This window comes from Lissotriton vulgaris, unplaced genomic scaffold (assembly GCF_964263255.1).
Source record: "Lissotriton vulgaris unplaced genomic scaffold, aLisVul1.2 SCAFFOLD_2729, whole genome shotgun sequence".
In the NCBI taxonomy this organism is placed as follows: Eukaryota; Metazoa; Chordata; class Amphibia; order Caudata; family Salamandridae; genus Lissotriton; species Lissotriton vulgaris.
In genome coordinates, this window is record NW_028247236.1 from 94,749 (window position 1) to 120,902 (window position 26,154).

General features: G+C 48.5%; 1 protein-coding gene across 1 annotated transcript in view; it reads left to right on the forward strand.

Moving 5' to 3' along the window:
* LOC147665203 (phosphatidylinositol-3,5-bisphosphate 3-phosphatase MTMR4-like) overlaps positions 1–26,154 on the forward strand; it is a 269,189-nt gene that overhangs the window by 62,508 nt on the left and 180,527 nt on the right. The window contains exons 4-5 of the mRNA XM_086949677.1: positions 11,841–11,923; positions 15,308–15,474. Of these exons, the coding sequence (XP_086805803.1) occupies positions 11,841–11,923; positions 15,308–15,474 (250 nt within the window). The remainder of the gene's footprint in view (positions 1–11,840; positions 11,924–15,307; positions 15,475–26,154) is intronic.

Consider the following 26,154-nt stretch of genomic DNA (forward strand, 5'->3'; position numbering starts at 1 on the left):
CCTGCCCATCCTGGGGGAGGGGAACTAGCACCTCGCCCAGCATGTGCATTGTTGCCGGCACAGGAGAGCAGGGGGCTCCCCACCCAGGGGCCAGCAACATGTCTGCTGTGTGGCAGCCTAGGCAGCCTCTCAGTTCAGACGTGGATTGCAGGTTAGGTTCCAGGGGGCATCTCTAAGATGCCCTCTGGTGCATCTTACTTTGAACCTCACACTGGCATCAGTGCGGGTTTAATGTGCTGAGCAGTTTGATACCAAACTTCTCAGTCTTTAGTAAAACCCTCATGGTGCTGTGGAGTTCGTAATGACGACCTCCCAGCACCATATACTCTTAAATGGCAGCACCGCACTTGCAGTGCCCAGGAATGGCCCTGGGCATTGTCGGGGCACAGGGCTTCTGCACCTGTGCCCACACCACTGTCATAGGGCACCCAGCTAGAGGGGTGACTGATGTATGCCAGGGCAGTGGGATTGTGGGCATGGCACACAGTGATGTGTGCCATGTCGACTCTCTGTTTAGTTCTGTACTTAGACACTCAGCCTGCAAAGGCAGTGTGTGGGTGTCCGGGTACAAGGCCCCTAAGGGTGGCACAATAAGCGCTGCAGTCCTCAGGGGTCTTCTCTGGTCACCATGCCCTGGGTACCCTGGGTGCCATTTACTAGGGGCTGATAAGTGGCCAGAGAGGCCAATTCGGTTTTGTTTCAACACAGCTTCAGGGAAGGCCCGGGGCACCTGGTTGTATGGAACCCAGGGCAGACTCAGTCAAAGCACATCAGCAGTTCAGCAAAAAGTGGGGCCATACCAATGCAAGAAAGATGGCACTCTCTCACAACGGCCCGGGTCCTCCCTTCTGGGCACGTTGAGACAGAGTGCAGAAAGCACTGCAGGAGAGGCGCCCTCCTCGAATCTTGTGCAGGGGCTGTTCCAGGTGAACAGCAGGAGAGCAGTAAATTCTGGCCCGCCGCCGACTAAGTACAGGGGCATGGCATGGCGTCGACTGGGGCTGCCTACAGCTGAGAAGCGGCCGACCCGGGAGCTGCGCCTGCTGAGCGGAGGTCGCATACCGGTCAGAAGAGACCTGGGACACCTAAAGAAGCGGCGCCTGGAGCGTACAGCTCCCAACAGAGATGGTCAGAGAAACTGGAGCAGGGGGAGGAAAACCATGAAGCATGACCGGGCGGCCCCCCCTGCTCAGATTGAGATCGCCCAGATAAAGGGCTGCAAAGGGAACTTCAGCCACGGTCACTCCACTCGCTCCCTGGACCCTTTGCGCCTGATTGTGCCCCTGATCTCGCCTGTAGACGGATATTGCCCTCAGCCCTGCTGCCTGCTTGCTGATTGTGCCCCCGAGTTCGCCTGTGGCCATATTGCTGTGCCTGGTATCGTATTAGCATAGATATTGGCATCGTATCTTGTTTTTATTTAATTGTTCTGCCTCGTATTGTGCCTGATTGTGCCCCCGATCCCCCCACTACACTTAGGAGATTGTGGACCGTGCCATTTGGTCCTAGCACCCTGCCGCTGCTCCCCCGCGGCCCCACCCCCGTTCCCCTTAAGCTTTCCCTGGACACCGCCTCCCTGCTCCCGCCTCCCAACTGCTCCTCCCTCGCTCCGCCCCCTCTACTCTCCACTTATGACAGATGCATTCGCTCGCAGCGTTCACGCGCAGCAGACGCGCCCCATGCGTGCCGAAGGTGCGCCAAAGGTAAGCCCGTCTACGCCCGTCCGCGCCTGGACCGCCCCCAGCGCCAGACCCCCTGCCCCCGCAAAGCCCACTCCACCCGCCTAACGTACAACGCCGCAACCCTCTCTGCACTCAACACCGGCCGTCTCCCCGACTGCCACCAAGCCGCCCCAGAACGCACCCATGGACCCTTCACCTGCCAATCCTGCAAGTTCAGCTGCATCAAAACCCACACTACATCCACAAACGCCAAACAGAGCTGCGACAACAACCACCTGAAGTGCATCCTGCTCAACACCCGCTCGGTCCACAGACACGCCATTGAACTATGGAACCTACTAGACAACACTACGCCGGACGTCGCCTTTCTTACAGAAACCTGGATGAACGCCTCATCAGCACCCGACATCGCCATAGCCATTCCAGATGGCTACAAGATCATCCGAAAGGACCGCATCAACCAGACAGGAGGAGGCATCGCCATCGTCCACAAAAACACCATCCGCATCACGACCAGCTCTGACGACACTCTAACTACCGCCGAACACCTCCACTTCCAGATACACACCGACCCCAAGACCACACTTAGAGGCACCCTCATTTACAGACCACCAGGACCCCGCACACAATTCAGCGAAGACATCACTGACGTCACCAGCCCACACGCCCTCCCCTCCGAGGACTACATTCTCCTAGGGGACCTCAACTTCCACCTGGAAAAGAACAACGACTGCAACACCACCACACTTCTGGACAACCTCGCCAATCTCGGACTCAAACAACTGGTAAACACCCCCACCCACTATGCCGGACACACACTCGACCCAATCTTCTCCTCCAGCAAGCACGTCTCCTTCAATCACGTCACAGGACTCCACTGGACGGACCACAGCTGCGTCCACTTCAACTTCAGAAAGACCACGAACCACCACCACCCACAACAAGTCCCCCGCAGAAACTGGAACAGACTTACCACCGACCAGCTCACCACATCACTAAACCAAAACCCTCACGCCAAATCCTCGGACCCAAATCAAGCAGCCATCAATCTCACACAATGGATCACCCACTGCGCTGACGAATTAGCACCCTTGAAAACGCAACACAACAAGCCAGGTAACAAAAAAGCCTCCTGGTTCAATGACGACCTCAAGAACTCCAAAAAGAACTGCTGCACCCTCGAGAAAGCCTGGCGAAGAAACCCAACCACAGACCACATGACCGCCCTCAAGGACGCCACCCGCAAACACCATCAGCTGATCCGATCCACCAAGAAATCAGCATTCAAGGTTTGACTTGACGACAACAAAGCCCACAACAGCAAGGAACTCTTCAGCATTGTCAAAGAGCTCACCAATCCCAGCGCCAGCACCAACGACATCACTCCCTCTCAAGACCTCTGCGACTCTCTAGCCTCGTTCTTCCACAGAAAAGTCGCTGACCTACATAACAGCTTCGGCGTCCAGTCCACCCCACTTAACACCGAACTGAAGCACCCCACCACCACCCTTTGCGCCTGGAACCCGATCAGCACCGAAGACACCACCCGCTTGATGAACTCCATTCACTCCGGATCACCAACCGACCCCTGCCCTCACCACATCTTCAACAAGGCCGACTCTACCATCGCACCTCATCTCCGGGATATCATCAACTGCTCCATCACCGCTACCTTCCCGGAAAGCTGGAAACATGCCGAACTCAGTGCCCTCCTGAAGAAACCTACAGCAGACCCCACTGAACTTAAGAACTACCTCCCCATCTCGCTCCTCCCTTTCCCTGCCAAAGTCATAGAGAAGGCCGTCAACAGTCAGCTCGCCGCCTTCCTCGCATCTAACGGCTCCTCGACCCCTCACAGTCCGGCTTCCGAGCCAAACACTGCACCGAGACCGCCCTCATCACAGCCACAGACGACATCCGAACACTACTCGACAACGGGGAAACAGCCGCCCTCATCCTCCTGGACCTCTCCGCAGCGTTTGACACCGTCTGCCAATACACCCTTATACAACCCCTCAGCAACGTCGGGATAAAAGGAAAAGCATTGGATTGGATCATATCGTTCCTCGCCGGAAGAACACCGAGAGTCCGCCTCCCCACTTTCAGATCAGAGGCCACCGAAGTCATCTGCGGAGTACCACAAGGATCATCGCTCAGCCCCACCCTCTTCAACGTCTACATGAGCCCCCTCGCATCCATCGCACACCAACACAACCTCATCTCCTACGCCGACGACACACAGCTGATCCTCTCCCTCACCAAAGACCCAAACACCGCCAAAACCAACCTACACGAAGGGATGAAAGACGTAGCCGTGTGGATGAAGAACAGCCGCTTAAAACTGAATTCAGACAAGACGGAAGTCCTCATCCTAGTATCATCCCCCTCCGCATGGGACGACTCATGGTGGCCACCGGCCCTAGGCAGCGCGCCCAAACCAACGGACCATGCTCTCAACCTGGGATTCATTCTAGACTCCTCTCTCTCAATGACCAGACAAGTCAACGCCATCTCATCATCATGCTTTAACATCTTACGCATGCTCAAAAAGATCTTCCGATGGATCCCCACCGAAACAAGAAAGACGGTCACCCAAGCACTTGTCACAAGCCGTCTGGACTACGGAAACACCCTCTACGCCGGAACCACAACCAAATTACAGAAAAAACTCCAACGCATTCAGAACGCCTCCGCCAGACTCATCCTAGACATACCCCGCCACAATCACATATCCGGTCACCTGAGAGACCTTCATTGGCTCCCCGTCAACAAGAGAATAACATTCCGCCTCCTCACCCACGCACACAAAGCCCTCTACGACCTAGGACCCAAATACCTCAACACGCGCCTGACCTTCTACACCCCCACCCGCCAACTACGATCTTCCAATCAAGCCCTCGCCGCGATTCCACGCATCCGAAGAACCACCATGGGAGGAAGATCTTTCTCCTACTTAGCAGCCAAAACCTGGAACTCTCTACCCACCCACCTCCGCCTTACACAGAACCACCTCTCATTCATAAAACAACTCAAAACTTGGCTATTTGATAAGTAACGACCCCCCCCCCCCCCTGCCCCCCTCAAGCGCCTTGAGACCCTCCGGGTGAGTAGTGCGCTATACAAATCTTGACTTGACTTGTAGTTCTGCTGGGCTGACCCTGAAGGGAGGCGCGGGAAAGCCCACATGCTGTCCTCTGCTGGCCCCCGCACACACATTAGAAGGAATAAGCAAAAACAGAAGGAAAAGACAAAAGAGGAAAGGGAAAAAAAGGGGTGAAATGAAAGAAATAAATAAGAAAAAGAGACCATCCTTAACCCAAGAAAAACGAGGCACGGCAGGTGGGATTTGTGCAACGGCTGGAACGGATAGCAGGATATGCATTGCTGGTGATAGTGACTACCCTAGCAAAGAAAACATATGTGGGGCTGCAGAAACTCTGACATCCAGGAGGTCCCTTAAGCTAACTGCCGGAGGGAGCTACCCGAGGCACCAGAGCACAAAGGTTCTACAGTCCAGTATCTCAACATGGGCAAAGACCGAGCAGCTTGGTCCCAGGTTAGCAATACCATCAGGCTATATTCCACCCTAGACATCTATCCCATAGGCTGATAGACCAGTCCTGTGGAATAGCGGGTTCCGGGGAGGTGCCTGGCCCCAAAGCCATCCAGGGCGAAACTCCTGGCGGTCATACGAGGGTCACGCCGCCGCTAGAGTGCCAGATAGAAACAGTCTCCATAGAGGTGAACCTTCTAAAAACTGACTTGCGCAAATTTTCAGACAAAGTAGTCACTGTAAAATCTAATATTGAGATGCTACAGGGGGAGGTCACCATATTGAAGCGACAGGTTGCATAATGTCTACCACAGTGGCTGAGCTAGGTAGAAGTGCTACGCAAACAAATGATGGACAAAATGCTGAATGAATCATACATTCACCCCCAGTCAAGAGATCTGGGTTAAATCCATTGTTCTTTTGCTTACCATGCTACCCCACTTTAGACCCAGCCATATGCAAATCAGTCTTGACCCTGTGCCTCATGGGAACTTATCAGAGGACCCGGCCTGGCAGTTCGTGCTGGACTGTTCCCATTTGGCACAGGGTCAAGACTGATTTGCATGCAGCTGGGTCCAAACTGGAATGGCACGGTGAGCAAAAAAACGATGGATTTTGGCCCAGATCTCTGTACTGGGGTGAATGTATGACATTGTTGTACATTCTGTCCATCAATTCTTCTTTGAGCTAGGTAGAAGGGCAGAGGATGCCGAGGGCCGATCTCTCCGCAGCAATATCAGACTGCCAGGATTTCCTCAAAAAGCAGAAGGCGGATCTACCGAACAGTTCTTGGAGGATTGGATCCGGAGGGTCCTGAAACCAAAAGGCCTCTCAGATGTATCCATGGTAGAAAGGTGCACAGGGTCCTGGTTCCGCCACCGGGGGTCCCCCTGAGAGCGATCATTTCAAAAATCCTTAATTACAGGGATAGGCACTGCATCTTGAGGGGGGTACGGGAACAAGAACTACTACGGTTTTAAATGGTAGCATGAACATATACCCAGACTGCAGAGAATTAGTCCAAGAGCAACATAAATCCTTCCTAGCCGTCAAGCAAAAACTTAAAGCGATGGTACTCTGGTATATGCTATTATGCCCTGCCAAATTGAAGGTACTGTATAACGCTAAAGCACTTTTTTCAATGGCCGGAGGAGGACGGAGAGAGGCTTGACGTCGGGGACCCCGGGATCGCACCAGTGGGGGGGTGGGGGGAGGGGAGCCCACCACTGAGACGCAGTCAGAGATCCCAGGAGAAAGGGGGGCCACCAGTCCCTGATCAGCGAGACCCAGATACCCTCGAGAGAATCCACATCGAAGAGGATGGATGAATGCAACTGTCTGTCCTGGGTTCCCCGAGGGCGACTACAACAGGAACATCCAGCGGAGACCCAGCCTTGAGGACGCCAAGCTCGACTGCCGAAATGATCCCTGACACAGACATGGACGGTGGGAGAGGCAGTGAAGAATAAACTGTACAAAAGAAAATAGGCAAAGCGCAACTGGGGGGATTAGGGGGTTCCTACAAAATAAGACACAGTATGGTTGAATCACAAGTCATCTGCATTTGCCATATGGTACTGGGGATTGAAGGGAGCTAGGAGGGTCCACAGATACCGCAATGTAGGAGTGGGAACATGTAGCAAAGGAGTTTATCCACAGGGATGGGTGCAAAAGTGGGGAACGAGTCTGTTAAAAGGTATCACTCCATCGTTCTTGTTGATCCACATTGGGCTAGTATGGATGTTGTCAGTCTTCACACAGCAGTGTGTGGACCTTTATAGACTGATGTTGGTGCTATGGTTGTCCGTGGGAGGGGGGAAACGTAGAAGTTAATTGTTTATTAGGTTCAACCAGCTGGTTTAAGGGTTGGTATTGAAGGGGTGTAGTCATCTTGTTGCCCGGGACCCGTGGGAGAGAGAGGTCCGACCACGAACCAAAATGGAGATCTCTAAGAAATATAAAATTACCACTTGAAACATACGGGGGCTTGGCACTGTAAAAAATAAAAAAGCGGTATAGGGTCCTGTCGCTCCTCAAAGAACATAACACTAGTATAGCCTGTCTCCAGGAGACACATCTAATAGACGCTGTAGCAGTAATGCTAGGGAAAAAATAGAGAGGACAGACCTATCATGCCACTTACTCATCCTACGCAAGCAAGGTCCTGATATGGGTGTCCCCGGGAGTACCCTTTGCACTGAAGTATATGGAGGCGGACGTGGAGGGCAAATACATACTAGTGCAGGGCACCTTAGATGGACAGGAGATGGCTATAATGAATTCTTATGGCCCTTTGGTGGATAATCTGGTCTTCTATGTTACCCTGAGAGACATACTGGCCCCTATGGTGGGGGCGTACACCTTCTGGGTGGGAGACTTCAACTGTGTGGTCGACTGAGAACTAGAACACCACCCCGACAACTAACTAAACAAAGAATGATGGCTAGTTTGCTGTAGTTGATGACACAGTTGGGGTTTAGGGATGCCTGGCGGGACACACACCCAGGGAAAAGAGAATACACCTGTCACTTGGCCACGCATGGAACATACAGTAGATGAAATAGGATCTTGGACCACATCAGACCGCACTGAAAATACAATAGACTACATACCTGCCAAGATATGTCGGATCACACACCGGTGACATGTGGGTTCAGTTGGCGGAGGAGGCCCCGGGCCCTCTATTCCTGGAGACTACCTCCCTCTTCCCCCCCCACCCTCCCTCTCGGCCCCCTCACCCTCTCCCCCACCTCCTCCCTCCAGGTAGGGAAATAGGACATTGAAAAGGCCCTGGGGGAATACATTGCTCTAAATTGGTTGGCAGCAGGAAACCGCGCGGTAGAATGGAAAGCCCTCAAAACGGTCCTGAAGGGAAGGTGTGACCTCACATGTGGAGTGCAACACACTGTCCAGGAAGACACTACTTGGGAAAGAACGTGATTTGGCCACCTCGCAAGGTGCAACCGAGTTAAGAGAGCAACAGTAAAACACAAACCGAATTATTGAGACAAGTCATGGATGCCCCCGATACGTTAGAAGATATAATCACTAACATATCGCCAGCTGCTCTACCGGCAGGGGGGTCAATCAGGAAGACTTTTAGTATGCATCCTTTGGCGACAAACGCCTCAAACGGAGGTGGAGAGGCATTCACCCAGAACCAGATAGTAGAAGTATTTAGGGGGCATCTTGAAGACACCTATACTAATCTGTGAGACCCGACCCTGGTACAGCTAGATGAGTACTTAGGGGATCTGCTGCTCCCACGAGTAAGTGAGGAAGGGAGAAACATTCTAGACGACCCACTAACAGTGGATGAGATACCGTCTATTACACCTCTCCCATCCAGGAAAGCACCGGGCAGTAACCGGTTTACAACTGAGTTTTTGTCAAGCATTTTCAACAGTAGCGCCCCCCTCCACCCTCCGCCAGGAGGTATATGTGGAGGCACTTGAAAAAGACGCTCCCACCCTCCTTTCGTGAGGGTATCATAATAATGATCCCAAAGCCGGCTGCGGAGCCTTCTGATCCGGCCACCTGTCGCCCACTCATGATGATAAATCTAGACATGGAAATTCTATGTAAGACCTTGGCTCAATGACTGGGACCGGAGATGGACAGTTTAATACTCGCAGACCAGTGCGGATTCATACAATAATGAACCTTAGGCTGCTTATGCACGTCATCCATGTTATGGAGGACAGTGAGCAAGATCTTGTCTTCGTATTCTTTGGTATAGCTAAGGCATGTGACACGGATATTTGGTGCTTCCTTCAGGAGTTCGTGGGGAAAATGGGGTTTGTACCGCGATTCCGGTCATGGGTGGGCCTGATCTACTCTGAACCCTCGGCTAGAGTGCGGCATGGGAAATTAATCTCTGCTCCCTTTGAGATTCATAGGGGCATCAGATATGGGTTCCCATTATCGCCATTATTTTTCATTTTAGCTCTGGAACCCTTGGCTGCCAAAATCAAGAGAGACATGGGACGCTTTGGGATACGGATTGTGGACAAAGAACACCTGCTTTCCTCATATGCAGATGACACCTTATTTTATATGACGACACGGTTTCGCTTCCATGCCTGCTACAACACTTCGAGGCATTCAGGGAAGTCTCCGGACTACGAATCAGCATGACCAAATCCCTGACCTTTCTGCTATGTGCCCTGTGGAATCTGGACCTCATAATGCTCCCGTCCTATGGCCCTGTGATGGGAGACAGATCAATTTAGATGCTTTGGGATTATAATTCACACACCGCACAAAAACAAGAAACAGACCGTGTGACAGAGGGTCTGGCTAGCTCTACTGGTGTTAGAATAGTAAATTAAATTGTTCAATTTTGCGCCCACCAGCGCAATGCGTGGTAACAACTTTCGTTGTTACGAACGCGTTGTAAAGGTACGCGTTGTAAATGTATGCGTTCTAACGTCATACATCCATTCCCAGCGTTTAGAACGCAAGCATTACAACGGAATACCTTTACAACGCGGTCGTAACAACGAAAGTTGTTACCACGCATTGCACTGGGGGGCGCTCAAGGATAGTAAATGATTTAATTTACTATCCCAACACCTTCCCTACTATCCACGGGGACTGGTGTTAGAATAGTAAATTAAATTGTTCAATTTTGCGCCCCCCAGCGCAATGCGTGGTAACAACTTTCGTTGTTACGAACGCGTTGTAAAGGTACGCGTTGTAAATGTATGCGTTCTAACGTCATACATCCTATAATCTCCACAACGGCCCCCACAACGCCAAGGATGCCTGGCCTCCACCTTGGGGGTGCCCAGGAGTGGACGCCTCACAGGGAAAGCCAGGATGGGTTCCACAGCGGTATTCGTACAAGCGCCTTGAGACCCTTGCGGGTGAGTAGTGCGCTATACAAGTATCAATTTACAATTTACAATTTTGCGCATATTCCTACTGAAATGCCTTTACACCCGGCGGCACTCATTAGACTTATTAGGGAAGTCGGTGTTCAAAAAAACGTCACTCCTTCCTATTAAAATTGGTGTGGGCGGACAGCAGAAGCACAGTGAGCCGAGGGACACTGCAGCTGCCAATGGAGGAGGGGGAGCTGGCACTACCTAACTTTGAGTTGTATTACATGGTGTCTCAGCAACAGCATGCAGCACACTGGCTGACTGATGAGAATAATTTGGAAAAAAAACCTCCTCGCAGACAACAGACTTAGGTAGACCTATCTCAACTACTGCATGTAGGGGCGAGGGGGCAAAGAGCAGGTCCTTACTTGATCAGACACACAATTGTATGGGAAACAGCAGTGAGGGTGGTCCTGAAGCGTGCCCCTTCACGAGAGACTTTGTGTTCTAGGACCTACCGGCTTTCCTTCACCTGGCGTCAGAGGTGGATGTCACTGGTTGGAAAGACTGGGGATGTGTGACCGTGACAGCCATATTCCCCAATGACATGTTCATCACTTTCGAGAAAGCACAGGAAAAAATGATGGTGGGGAAGGGACAACTCCTACTCTATGCAAGCATCACTAACACAGTTCTGGATATTTGGCCCACAAGCCTGGAACCTCCCAACTCTTCGGCCCTATTCCGGGCACTCTTGGAGCTTGTTGGGGGAAGGCACTTGATATCCCATCTATACAAAGCCATGATTACGGAAATGGCCCATAAGGGAGTCACAGCAAGAGAAGCTTGGGAGGAGGACTTAGGTAGATCGATAACCGATGCAAGAAGGCCTGTACACTTGTGAAGAAGAGCTCATGTAACACTAAGTTTAAATTAGTTCACTTTAATTATTTACACCGCGCATTCGCCACCCCGGCATAAATCCTGCAAAGCCAGAAACATGCCCATATGTAGTGCTACCCCGGCAACCTTTATACATTTAGCTTGTCACTACCCGATGGTTTACACCTTAAGTCAGGTGGTAGGAACACTTCAGAACATAGAAAGCGTGACACTTTGAGACTAGAAACCACCACATGTCTGCTGAGGATACTTAAACGCAGGGACATGAAAATGCAGTGGAGATTCAAAAATTGGACCTATTATTGGCAAAAAGACGAGTAGCCATAGTGTGGATGGGCACTACAGACCCTTATAAGCAAACATGGGAGAAAGATGTGAAAGAATGGGCGATAGCAGAATAAGTCAGGCTACAGGGGTGCAGGGTGTATGAAAATGCAGACTAGGACTTAACATGGAGGGAGGTCATAGGGAGTTTTGAGACCGCAGTGGGAAGGCAAGACCCGGCAGATTCAGGGTCCGAATACGGAGGTGCGTCAAATGACTGAAGACTTCATTGTAAGGGAAGAGGCACTAGCAGTGCTACCTGTACGGAATATAGAGCCTGAAGAACGGGGGATCTCTGGGTGGGGGAGCGGGGGGTATGGTAGCTTCTCTGACAATGTGGGAGTGGGAGGGATGGTTAAAAAGTTTGTTCTGTTTCCATAAACATTGCAGTGTATAACGCTATAGATGTGATCCTAGCAATTGTGAAATGGAAAAATTAACATATTGCTTAAAAAAAACCTCTTCTAGGTCTATCTAACAACTGTGTTTTTAACTGCCTGGGCAGTGAGGAGTTAAATGTTTAGAAAATCTTTAATACTTTTCTCTTTGCAGGTGCCTTTGAGGATGATTGAGGCAGTGGAGAGCCGTGACATGTTCCAACTTCAGATAATCTGCAAGGACTCAAAAGTTGTCCGGTAATAACCTCTTATATTTGTACTTATTTGGATCCAGTGTCCGGTTTACGATTTGCTTCAGGCTGCCCTCTGTGTCGTCCTCCTTTCAACATATATTTTCAACTAATTTGTTTTGCTTTCTCACCCCATCCCACTTCACCCCCAAATTTTTGTTTTTTTCTTGTTTGACAATTGTATGACCGTCAGAATGTGTCTGCTTTTTGTGAGAATCGTGCTGCTTTGTCATGCATTGATGTCGTCTTCTGTTTTTCTCTTTTAAATGCCCCTGCTTTGTTTCTTTTGTTGACTTGGTAGGGCCCATGTTTTCTCTTTTGCGAGGGATCTTTTGTATTGCCTCCTTGCATGGTACTCCTAGCTCCCCCAGTTTTGTGGATGGATCCTTTTGTCTTGCTCTCTTGACCACCATTCTGTGTTCTGCTTTGGTTATGTTGGCTAGTCTCTCCTCCCAGCCAAAACCAGAGTGCCTGCTCTTCTCCTTTACCCCTGCTCCCTCACCTGACTGTATCCATATTCCCCCACTACTCACTTCTCAGAGAGGTAGATTTAGCTCCCTCTATTTTGACTATCGGGAGCTTTGTCCATCTGTTTTTCCTCCCTCCCTTGTCCATTTTCGAGTGAGCATTCCTGCTTTGCACCACTTTCTGACTATGCTGCTTTGATTTTGTTCTGACACTGGGAATCGTGCTCTCATTCACCAAATAACATTTCCTTGTGGGGGGTGGTAACCCCGCCCCCCCTCCCCTCCTCCCCTCCATAGTCCATCCATGATGGGATGGTTATTCCTTTTGCTTGTTTAATGTTTTTTTTCAGTGTGAGAATGTTTAAGCTGATAAAGGGTAGGAATCCGCTGCACTCCGAAGGTAAGATGCGGTATTCAATGAGGTATATCAGGAAAGTTAAGTCATTTAGGGTGATCAGGATACTGCCCCTACTGTCCAAGAAGGGCAGGAAGGGAATAATACGTGCAAAATCTTGTAGGCACTAGGTGGGTAACCTGAGCACTCCTGTGTGCTGAATAAGCGAAAGGTATGATAGTTCAAAGTTTTATTCACTTTGTCTCATTCAATTAGTTAGATGTGTAATCACAAATTGTAATCCAAATGGTCTCCATGTAGAAGAAAGCAAGCAAAAGCAATGTTTTATCACATGATGGTTTCCAAAAATTCCATAAGTTGCATCATGTACATGGTTCAAATAATGCATTGCGAGCAGCCGAAAAAACACAGTTCTTGTGGCCACTTTATTTGTGTGAACGCTTGCATGGCATTTTGACACTTCTCTGTACGACGCTATGTCACTCTTTTCCCGTTTTCGAGTGCACTCTTCGGTATCTTTCACTCACGTTTTCTGATTCACGATCTTTTTTCAGGCAGCTTCATCATTTTGAAATACACGGCTGATTTATTCGTCCTGATACTTCTAATACCATCGACTATATTCACACTTTGGGCTCCTACCCGCATGCTGACACACCCTCGCATCTAGCATTGGTTTCTACCTTTGACGTTACTCAGTTTTTTTTACTTCCCATAACACTCGGCTCCTGACTGATGTACCTTATTTTCACTTGTTTACAGTACTAACCCCCTGACGAAGAGCTACCCGCTCGTAATGCATTATTTGAACCATGTACATGATGCAACTTATGGAATTTTTGGATACCATCATGTGATAAAACATTTGCTTTGCTTGCTTTCTTCTACGCCGAGACCATTTGGATTACAATTTGTGATTACACATCTAACTAATTGAATGAGACAAAGTGAATAAAACTTTGAACTATCATACCTATCGAGTACCTTTCGCTTATTCAGCACACAGGAGTGCTCAGGTTACCCACCTTGTGCCTACAAGGTTTTGCACGTATTAATGTTTAAGCTGAGCCATGTAATGTTTAAGCATTATAGGTTAGGCCAATATATTAATAGCCAATTTTTAACAGCTGCTTCTCTTCCATTGGTTCCTCCTCAAAAGTCCTAAGCACAAAATAGTCCACCACACAGGCAGGTATCCTGGAACACTTTAAAAACCTACATTGTGTATCTACAACTTTGTACAATAGGAGTTGGCATTGCAATAAAGTTTGGTGCTCCTCTTGATAATGTCATTAAAGGTTGTAAGGTTGTCAAGTGGCAAGACTCTTGCTAGTGCTGTGTCTATCGGAGTAGGAGCATAATCTCTAATAAATGTATGGGATCAGTTTGTCCAGGAGGGAATACACCTTCCATTGTGAGAGAGTGACAATGTTGTACATTTCCTACTAGACCTTCTACAAGGAGAGCGTCACTCTCTCAACATGTTTTCAGAGATCTAGTTTTTGATCTGGAGCATGAACAATGGTGTGTCCTTGGACTTCTAGACCATTGTGGGCGTGAAGTTGGTAAGCATGGGCGTCTGCATCTGAGATCTTAGTGGAGCTGAAGGAAGTTGTGACACAGATGACCTAGGAGAGAAGAGAGCCATATTGGATGGACCAAGCAAAAACTAAGTGATATATGATCTTGTCAGTGAAGAGTTCTAGATAGTTTTTCAGGAGTAATCCGAGAAGATGAATACATGTGGGAATACTCAGAGTATGGAGTGACAACACTAATGTTTTCTGCAGTTCTTCAAGCTACCATGGAGAAATCTCAAACTATGGTGATGGAGATATTGTTCTCAACCTTGAACGAGGCTAAGAAGGAGTTTTCAACGTCAATGAGTTGGCTTTGGCACAGACCGTTACTTCAGATGTTTAGCGATGACTGTTGGTGATCTAACGGTGTCAAATGGTGCTCAGTGTTGAGTGGTGTCTTGGAGCAGTCCTTGGAGCAGTTGGAGGATACTCCTGTGAAAGAGTGACGTTCCCCATGTCTTCTTGATGACCCAGCAGCCATTTCTGTATTTTTCTTTTCTGGTGTCCATGCAGCCTCTTCTACTGCATGCCCTTCTGGAAAACATCTGACAGTGGCTGCAGGATTCTGGAAAATCATCTTCTGGAAGGTGTAAATACACTCCATGTGCCAAAACATCCAGTACAACTTAAAAACCAGGTTTTCGATATACTTCCCAAAGATTTATCCTTTTCCTTTTTTAAAAAAAACCCACAAGAAAAAGAAGTGTGAATTTTTTTCTACTGACACTTTTCCTAGTCTGGGACTCATTTTATCTATTAGCTACTTTACAAAAATAAAAACTTAATAAAATGAGTTTTTTTGTAGGCTGCAAACATATGTTATACTACTATCTGCTAAGTTGTATCTACTTATTTGTATGTTATTGAAGTGCTTTTCGATCCCACTTGTTGGCACGACAGTTAGGTTGTTATGACTGTTAATGATTCTCCTGAAAGAGAACTAGGATTACAGTAACATTTTATTTTTCAATATTTGTTCTTGTTTCCAGATGTCATTTTTCCACCTTCAAGCAGTGCCAGGAGTGGCTGAAGCGGTTAAGCAGAACGACCACTAACCCTGCCAAACCGGAAGACCTGTTTGCCTTTGCCTATCATGCTTGGTGTATGGGTGTTTGTGCTGATGAGGAAGATCCTCACACTCATCTTTGCCAACCTGGTGAGTATGCCATATTTTATTTGAGTGTTGAGGCCGAGGTAGCTTTTTGCACCTTTTCTTCCCGGACTATAGCTTTCTTCCTGAGCTAAATGATATACTGCTTTTCTATTTTCCTTTCCTCTTCTTAATTTTTTTGTTCTGCCCCTTACCTTTGATTATAATAATTATGTGGTTCTGACATTACTGTCTCATTGTGCTTGGTCTGTCAGAGAAAATGCCCAAAGGTAATAATGTCATTGCTCTGAATACTGTTATTGCGACAAAAAATCGATTCAGATTATATTTGTTTGCATGATTAAATGTGCTTTGACTGTTTTCATAGTTTTACTTTTTTGGGGGGGAAGAGGAATAATTGGTCAAATTTTGTGTGTGTGTGTGAGACACCTCCGATTTTTCAGTGTGTTTTCAGGATCCCCAGTCTTCTAAAAGGTTAATGATGGATTTATCTGCTAGGGACTTCTTTAGGGCCTTTTCTGAGGACCCAATGGAAGATCCCTTTGACCGGCCTGAGATGATCTTTGCTTGGTTGACGCGCGGGGTGTCAACTATGATCTCATTAATAAAGGAAGTCTTGGTTGAGGTCTTGTTGACATTGACTTGACGGTTTCCTCGAGAGGCAAAGTAATGTTTGTTGAGGCAGGAAGCAGCTTTAATGCAAGCTGATTAGGCCTTATTAGTTTGTGTGGTTAACAGCACACTAAGATGCAGCATGTATCCGATTCTTAGATTTTTGGACTCTGCATAGGAGATTTCTTAGGCAATCCTAAAACCTGCTAAAAATGAATAGTCTTCGGGCTTTTTCCTGTCTGCTTGGCATACCATTCTGCTGTCACTAGAATCGTCCTTCTCTAGCTCTCAGAACAAAGAAAATGGTTTTTTGACAAAAATGAGCTTCTCCTTTCTAGTGGTAGTGGGCTTGGTTTTTAGATGGTGCTGATAGTTAAACCAATCTGTTGAATTTCATTTTCCTTTTTGAGTGTTTTTCGGGATTGTAGATCTGTGACTCCTTGAGAAAGAATGCTATGGTGCTAAAGCTGTCTTGTGAGATTGCGAAGGCGGGACTTCTTTCTGACTGACTCAAATACAAAACAGGAGCCACGGGCCCTGAATTTTCTTTTATTAAGTTGCTTTATATAAAATGGAACCTATTTTTAGGGCTCGCCTGAGCCAGCGCATGTGCTGCTCTGCAAGACATTTAGTGAGTGGGTTTTGAAAGTGCTACCACAGACTTTTCCTGGCCTCAAGCTTCTGGTTACGTGCACGTGCGCAGCCGCTATCTTCCTCTCTGTAATGGCTCATTAAGCCTTTCAGTGTGTGAATTATGCTCCTCCACCCCCTTGCTGTCTGCTCTCAGTCCCTCCTCCCTCTCCTCGTCCGCCTCATCCCCCTTGCTGTCTGCTCTCAGTCCGCCCTCCCTTCTCCCTCTCTCTCTCCGCGTCCGCTTCATCCCCCTTGCTCTCTATCACTACCCCCCTCCCTTCTCCCCTTTCCTTCTTGTTAGCTTCAGGGTAGACTTTATTGTTTAAAAAAAAATAAAACCATGTGCTATTTCCCTTTGAGTGTACTTCAGTCATGTGATCTCCTCGTGATGTTCTGGCGTTAATTTAACCATGTTGAAGGTAAAGCGCCAGTGCCGCGATTGTTGCAAAAGTAAAGAAATATAAAAAAACATCTATTTCTTTACTTTTATTACAATTGCGGCACCCACGCTTTACTTTTAACATGGTTAAAGGTAAAACGCTGGTGCCGCGATTGTAGCAAAAGTAAAGAAATAGAGGTTTTTTCTATTTCTTTACTTTTGCTACAATCGTGGCACCCACGCTTCAATTTAACCATGCTTAAGGTAAAGGGCCTTTGGCGCGATTGCTGCAAAAGTGAAGTAATAGAAATAAAATCAATTTCTTTACTTTTGCAGCAATCGCGGCACCGGCGTTTCACAAGATTAATTCCCAATATTCTCCTGCTGGCGTGCACTTAGCGGTAACAGGCGCAACGGTATGTCTCGGGCTTTAGGACTGAGGGAGAGCCGGCCTCCCCACACCACATCCGAGATACAAAACCCAAATCGCCCTCTTACTACCATTTTCCAATTTTTCCAATTGCTTTTCTGTGTATGTGTGTGTGTGTATATATGTTATGTATGTTCATTTTATAAAGTGAAGCGTTTTCCCAGCAGTGTCTTGGCGCTAGCTCGTTAAAGATCTACTTACTATAGCAGCTTTTATCAGAACCCTATAAATACAGTTAAAAAGCCAGGTAGTTAAGGTTTTCCTAAAGACCAAAAGATATTTAATTGTTTTTAAATGTATGGGCAGATCAGCATCACGCAGTCTCCATTGTAGGAAGCATTGTGTACTAAGCATACAGAGTACATTCCTGATTTCAAAGTTGGTTCTGTGAGCGTACGGTCGATACTTGCCAGGGCACACAGGCATTGTGAGATGAATTGGAATGGGGCGGCATTCATCTAGCCCTCTCCTTTCACGTAGACCTGGTAATTTTGTTATCGTGTTCACTTTTCCTGGTACCAATGACCTTGTGCCTTGTTGTATATTGTTTCGTGGCCTGCAAAGGCATTCAATTGGCTCATCATTCATATTTATTTTTAAAGCTGTCATTGTATTGAATAAGAACACTAATCTATCCTCACAGTATCTTCCTCATTCTAAATTCACTCGCTGTGAGATGTAATTAAAGCTCCTTTCAATTTGTGAATTAGAGGTATTTTATTCCCCCTCTTTTTTTGCAACAAGTCTACAATACAAAAATAATTTCAAATGGAAAGAGAATATTTACTTTACATGGAGCACTCCACCTAATACATCCACCGGAAGTAGCAAAGTACCCTCCTGTTCCATTTCTCATTTGAATTGTCAGATTTCCCAAAGAGGGAAAAAGACAGCAGCCTACTTTTGCACTCAAACTTAAATAAAAAAAATTAAATGGATGATTTCTGTATTGTGGCTCATCCAATGTTCAAAAAATGTGAGGTGGAACATAACCTAAAAAGTGCAGATTTTTTGTAACCTGGTTTTGGAAATGCTATTTTATCCATTTGAGAAACATATATGTTGTCAATGGGTAAGGAATGAACTTTTTTTTGGTGTGAGATGTATGGGGTCTGTGCTATTCATGTCAAACTTATTGTATATGTTATTTAGGTGCTTTGGACTATTATCCTTCAGATGTTAGCTTCTTTTCTTGTGGAGCCTTCAACCATTTATTGGCAGTATTCTCAAACTCCTCTCGTGATAAGTGACTGGAGTATTTGATCATCACAGTTTTGTCTGTTGGCTGTTTGGGTGCATTCTTTTGCATACATAGCATGTAGGCATAGCCCATGGGTCTCTCCTTTGGGACCTTATAAGTGTTTAGCCATGCAACGGTTGATGTTGTTGCACCAAGGATATTGTGCTGCATAACTAAATACTTATAAGGTCCCAAAAGCAAAACCTATTGGCTATACCAATGCTTGTTATTGTATAAGTCTATGGGTTCCCTAAGTGAAATTTAAAATGCTCACTTTTTAAGCCTTTTTGGAGCTGCAGTACTGGGAACGGGAACCACAGTTCTCCCGTATTAGGGGTGTCTTTCATAGATTCACATGCCTGAATCATTCCCGTCGTCCGAGTGAGAGTCCCACGGTACATAAAAAAAAGCAATAATATGCCATAAATATCTAGTAAATAACAATAAAAACAAACCAGGAAGTAAAGTAGCCAAAGCTACAGTAGAAAAAACTTCCACACCTATGACTATCCTAGTCATTTTGTATAGTCCAAACTACAGCCAATCAGGCGCCAGCACCCACCAGAAGGTTCTCCCCAGAGGCTCAGGCTTTCAGATTTTCTACCGCGCGTCGTGTGAAGGGAGTCTCCCTGAGCTCTGCTCAGTTTTCTTCAATTTTCTTCATTTGTCTTAAGATTTTACTTCATATCTCACAGTTTTGTAATGTCTTATTACACGAAGTCAATCTGCAGACCCTGTGTCGTTTGTGGAAAGCTGAAAGCTTTTCCTGTGAACCCTCATGAAGAGTATATGGACCAGCACTCTGCCTGTCTCTGACATTGTAGGAGAAGAAGGGGATATCTTGTGCTTAGGCTATACCCCCTTCTGATGTGGGAGGATTTTTTTATTTGTACTGCACCTTAATGGTTTGAAATGATGTTTCTCCTCTACTTCACCAGTTGAAGTAACATCGAAATTAAGGGGTCTCTGGCCTTCTTTGAGTCTGCCTCCCACATTTACGCCCACAGATTTACTCTCAGGCGTCTAGACTCACTCTGCGCACTTTTCTGATTGAAAACGTGCCAGCTTGTCGACGATACGGTCAAAGTATTCTTTGACGACAATCTCTGCCGTCACTGGTGCTCTGCATCAACAATGGCTCCAGGATTCCGTTGATGACAATGGGGACAGTGCCCTCTTGTGGACTGATTGTAATTCGCATGGCATTGTGAAATTGACGAAGAGCCTCGTGGACGGATAGCCTCGTCGACGGGGAGATAGCCTCGTCGACGGAGAGCGTCGGCGGGAAGGTGAGCCTCGTCGACGGTGAGCCTCGTCGACGGAGAGCCTCGTCGACGGAGAGCCTCGTCGGCGGTTGGCCCATTGACAGGTGGCCCGTCAACAGTATGGCCCATTGCAAGGTGGCCCATCAACAGTATGGCCCATTGACAGGTGGCCCGTCAACAGTATGGCCCATTGACAGGTGGCCCGTCAACAGTATGGCCCATTGACAGGTGGCCCGTCAACAGTATGGCCCATTGACAGGTGGCCCGTCAACAGTATGGCCCATTGACAGGTGGCCCGTCAACATTATGGCCCATTGACAGGTGGCCCGTCAACAGTATGGCCCATTGGCAGGTGGCCCGTCAACAGTATGGCCCATTGACAGGTGGCCCGTCAACAGTATGGCCCATTGACAGGTGGCCCGTCAACAGTATGGCCCATTGACAGGTGGCCCGTCAACAGTATGGCCCATTGACAGGTTCAAGTTCAAGTTCAGTAATTTGTATAGCGCACTACTCACCCAGAGGGTCTCAAGGCGCTTGGGGGAGGGTGAGTGCATTACTTATCGAATAGCCAGGTTTTTAGCTGCTTTCTAAAGGAGAGGTGGTTCTGTGTAAGGCGGAGGTGGGTGGGGAGAGAATTCCAGGTTTTGGCCGCTAGGTAGGAGAAAGATCTTCCTCCCATGGTGGATCTATTGATGCGCGGAATTGCGGCGAAGGCTTGATTGGATGAACGAAGTTGGCGGGTGGGTGTGTAGAAGGACAGTCGTTTGTTGAGACATTCGGGTCCTAGGTCGTGGAGGGCCTTGTGTGCGTGGGTGAGGAGACGGAACGTTACTCTCTTGTTGATGGGAAGCCAGTGGAGATCTTTCAGGTGACCGGAAATGTAGGCTTGACGGGGGATGTCCAATATGAGTCTGGCTGAGGCGTTTTGGATGCGTTGGAGTTTTTTCTGTAGTTTGGCTGTGGTTCCGGTGTAAAGGGTGTTTCCATAATCTAGTTGGCTAGTGACTAGTGCGTGGGTGACTGTTTTTCTTGTTACCGTGGGGATCCAGCGGAAGATTTTTTTGAGCATGCGTAGGATGTTAAAGCATGATGATGAAACGGCGTTGACTTGTCTGGTCATCGAGAGGGAGGAGTCTAGGATGAAGCCTAGGTTCCGTGCGTGATCTGTAGGTATGGGTGCTGTGCCCAGAGCCGGTGGCCACCATGAGTCGTCCCATGCAGAGGGGGACGATCCTAAGATGAGGACTTCCGTTTTGTCCGAGTTTAGTTTTAAACGGCTGTTCTTCATCCATTCGGCTACTTTCATTCCTTCGTGTAGATTGGTTTTGGCGGTGTTGGGGTCTTTGGTGAGGGAGAGGATTAGCTGGGTGTCGTCGGCGTAGGAGATGATGTTGAGGTTGTGTTGGCGTGCGATGGATGCGAGGGGACTCATGTACACGTTGAAGAGGGTGGGACTAAGTGATGATCCTTGTGGTACGCCGCAGATTACTTCGGTGGCCTCTGATTTGAATGGGGGGAGGCGGACTCTCTGTGTTCTTCCGGCGAGGAACGAGATGATCCAGTCCAACGCTTTTCCTTGTATTCCGACGTTGCTGAGGCATTGTATGAGGGTGTTGTGACAGACTGTGTCGAAGGCGGCGGAGAGGTCAAGTAGGATGAGGGCAACTGATTCTCTGTTGTCCAGTAGCGTTCGGATGTCATCCGTAGCAGCGATGAGGGCGGTTTCGGTGCTGTGTTTGGCTCGAAAGCCGGCCTGTGAGGGGTCGAGTGAATTGTTGGATTCAAGGAAGGCAGCGAGCTGGCTATTGACGGCTTTCTCGATGACTTTGGCCGGGAAGGGGAGGAGTGAGATGGGGCGGTAGTTCTTAAGTTCAGAGGGGTCCGCTGTGGGTTTCTTAAGAAGGGCGCTGAGTTCGGCATGTTTCCAGCTTTCTGGGAAGGTAGCGGAGTTGAGGGAGCAGTTGATGACATCGCGGAGATGGGGTGCGATGATGGAGTCTTCTTTGTTGAAGATGTGGTGGGGGCATGGGTCAGTTGGTGAACCTGAGTGGATGGAGTTCATCAGACGGATGGTGTCTTCAGTAGTGATTGGGTTCCAGGCGCAAAGGTTATGAGAGTGCTGTTTTGGTTCGGAGGTGGTTGGAGTGGGTTGTTCTTCGGACAGGTTTTGGAAGCTATTAAGAATGTCGGCGATTTTGTTGTGGAAGAAAGAGGATAGAGAGTTGCAGAGGTCTTGGGAAGGAGTGATGTCGTTGGTGCCGGCGGTGGGGTTGGTAAATTCTTTGACTATGTTGAATAGTTCCTTGCTGTTTTGGGCGTTGTTGTCGAGTCGATCCTTGAATGCTGATTTCTTGGTGGATCGGATCAATTGGTGGTGTTTGCGGGTGGCGTCCTTGAGGGTGGTCAGGTTGTTAGTTGGGTTTTTTCTCCAGGTTTTCTCGGGGGTACGACATAACTTCTTGGATTTTTTCAGTTCATCGTTGAACCAGGGGGCCTTTTTACTACCTTGTTTGATCTGCTGGTTTTTCAAGGGTGCTAATTCGTCAGCGCTGTGGGTGATCCATTGTGTGAGTTTGGTGGCAGCTTGGTTTGGGTCCGATGATATGGCGGGAGGTTTTGGTTAAGCGATGTGAAGAGTTGGTCGGTGGTGATTTTGTTCCAGTTTCTTCGAGGAATAGGTTGTGGTGGGATGTGGGCTGTGGTCTTTTTGTAGCTGAAGTGAACGCAGCTGTGGTCCGTCCAATGGAGAGCTGTGGTGTGATCGAAGGAGATGTGTTTGCTGGAGGTGAAGATAGGGTCGAGTGTGTGCCCGGCTAAGTGGGTGGGGGTGTCAACAAGTTGTTTGAGTCCGAGATTGGCTAGGTTGTCTAGAAGGGTGGTGGTGTTGCTGTCCTTATTCTTTTCCAAGTGGAAGTTGAGGTCTCCCAGTAGAATGTAGTTCTCGGAGATGAGGGCGTGTGGGCTTATGAAGTCAGTGATGTCTTCATTGAATTGTGTGTGGGTTTCTGGTGGTCTGTAGATGAGGGTGCCTCTAAGTGTGGTCCTGGGGTCGGTGTGGATCTGGAAGTGAAGGTGTTCGGCGGTCGGGAGGTTGTCGTCGGAGCTGGTCGGGATTCGGATGGTGTTCTTATGGGCGATGGTGATGCCTCCTCCTGTTTGGTTGGTGCGGTCTTTTCGGATGATCTTGTAGGTGTCCGGGATGGCTATGGCGATGTCGGGTGCTGATGACGCGTTCATCCAGGTTTCTGTAAGGAAGGCGACGTCCGGTGATGTAGTGTCGAGTAGGTCCCAGAGTTCAGTGGCATGTTTGTGGATCGATCGGGTGTTCAGCAGGATACACTTCAGGTGGTTAGAGTCGGAGTTGTTTGGAGGGGGAGGATTTGGCATGGGTCCTGATGCAGGCGAACTTGCAGGAGTGGCAGGCGAATGGTCCGTGGGTGTGTCTTGGTGTAGCTACGCAGCATTGTGCGGTGCGTCCGGGGTTAAGGGCACGGAGAGTAGCGGCGTCTTAAGTTAAGTGGGTGGAAAGGTTTTTGCGAGGGCCAGGGGGTCTGGCGCTGGGCGCGGTCCAGGCGCAGACAGGCGTAGACGGGCTTACCTTTGGCGCACCTTCGGCGCGCATGGGGCGTGACTGCTGCGCGTGAAAGCTGCGCGCAAAGGTGTCTGTCATATGTAGATAGTGGAGGGGGAGGGGCAAGGGAGGGGCAGCTGGGAGGCGGGAGCGGGGTGGAGAGGGCGGGCTCCGAGTGGAGAGGGCGGGCTCCGAGGCACAACAACAACAAAAATGGCGGCACAAGCGAAACCGGAACCGGTTGGGGAAAATAAACAAAACGCTGTGGGCAGAGAGGCACTAACGAAATAAGGCACAACAAATGTATTCAATCCGGCAATGCGAGCGCTAGTCAGGGCAAAGCGGGCAATTGATAGAGGCAGGGTAATTTAGTTAAGCAATGCGAGCAGGCACAGTAAAGTACAACAGATTCAGGGCAGCAGAGCAGCGCTACGATACCCAGGCGGCAGAGCAGCACAGCGATAGCCAGGCAGCAGAGTAGCACAGCGGTAACCACAAGAGACCAGGGGCTGTGGGGAGCGACCGCTTCTGACGAAGTCAGGACGGTCACAGCGCTTCAATCGACAGGGTGAGCCTTGGCACTCAACAGTATGACCCGTCTCGACAGGTGGCCCGTCAACAGTATGGCCCATTGACAGGTGGCCCGTCAACAGTATGGCCCATTGACAGGTGGCCCGTCAACAGTATGGCCCGTTGACAGGTGGCCCGTCAACAGTATGGCCCGTCGACAGGTGGCCCGTCGACAGGTGGCACATTTACAGGTGGCCCATTTACAGGTGGCCCATTTACAGGTGGCCCATTGATAGCTGGTCATCGGCAGTTGGCCCATCAGCAGTTGGCCCATCGGCAGTTGGTCCATCGGCAGTTGGTCCATCGGCAGTTGGTCCATCGGCAGTTGGTCCATCGGCAGTTGGTCCATTGGTCCATCGACAGTTGGTCCATCGACAGTTGGTCCATCGACAGTTGGTCCATCGACAGTTGGTCCATCGACAGTTGGTCCATCGACAGTTGGTCCATCGACAGTTGGTCCATCGACAGTTGGCCCATGGACAGTTGACCCATTGGGGCTCGTCGACAGTATCCTTTGTCAACAACATACTCCGTTGACAATCATCCTCGTGGAGTGTGAGCTATGTCGAGCATTGGCATAGTCAAGGACTAGTTTCGTTGACGACAAAACTGTAGATGGAGGGCTCGTCGACTGTGGCCACGTCGAGTGTCTGCTCCATAGACGTTAGGCTTCAGCAGTTTGTTAGGTTGACACAAATGGCCTCGTTTTTTCGTGTTGGCCTTATTAATGCTTAAACCCAGTCAATGGTTAGATTCGTCGACGGTTAATCCAGTTGGGTTGATGCACAGTGCTCTTTTAGCCGAATAATGAGCTGTAAACTGTTTTCCGCTGCATCCACGTGATGGCTCTTTACTCAATGCCATATTTCTTGGACTGGGTAAGAACTTAGCCAGACTCTCAGGTTTCCTTAGAACCAGCGCTATGTTTTTTAACTGACGACTAGGCTGCCATGTCCTGTTCCTTAGCGAAATCTTACACCTGAACTTCTATTACTTTACCCTCCGGCGGATGTTGGAGGATTAAAATTCCTCATGAAGGGAACGGTGGATCGTTTTCATCAAACCTTCGTCATAAGGTCAGAAACAGACCGTTTTTTCCCTTTCATTTTACGATTTGGCAGAGGTCTTTGCCTCTTCTTTAGCCCAAGATCTGCGCTGGTGTTTCTGTCACGCTTCGAGCACAAATTTAAAAAGCCAGACAATTCAAGCTTGTCTTGTCTCTCAACTTCAACCTTACCCATCTTTAGCTCAGGCAGCCCAGACACATCCTTGCAACTCCGCTTCTCCTTTGACTTTTTTTATCACGACCGGAAAGGTCGATACTTCGTATTCTAAGGGAGAAGAAGTTTTCCACAATGGCTGCAACCACAGTTCAGCAGGCAACCCTTTAGCTATTTTTAGCAGGTTCCACTACCAGAGATAGTCTAATATATTGGCACAGGTAGCCCGTATTCCCGAATACTCCTCAGCTGACGTTTCAAGGATTTTACAGAAAAATAGGAGTGCATCATCAACAATAGACTGTGCAGTGCACATTGCATCTCCAAGTGTTAGACAGCCCGTAGAGGCGGCAGTATTGCAGAGATAGGGTTGACAGAACTCTCGGTTCTTCGCCCAGAGGTTCACTCTAAGATAATGGTCGTACCGTTACAGAGATTCCTTCTTGGCCAACATGTTGAGCACTCACTACCTGCGCCTTCGTGTTTTTTCTCCAGTACAGAGAGCAAACCTTTCGTGGTGCCCGAGGGCAGTTCCACATCCTTTTTTCCAAGGAGTTCCACCCCGTATCATTTTTACAACTGTATTATTCGATTCTAAATCGTATGCAGGAGGTACTTCTTCAAGGAAACAACGACTTACCTTAGAACCCACCCTTAGTCCATCCCAAGAGGGATGACAGTGGAATATCTTTTATTTCATTTGGTCAACTATCCAGTTGTCTGTTGGGGGTTCTAATAGTTATGTCAAAAGGACACGCTCAAGAATTTGGCAAATTGCCTTTTGCTACACCTTTAAAGGGAC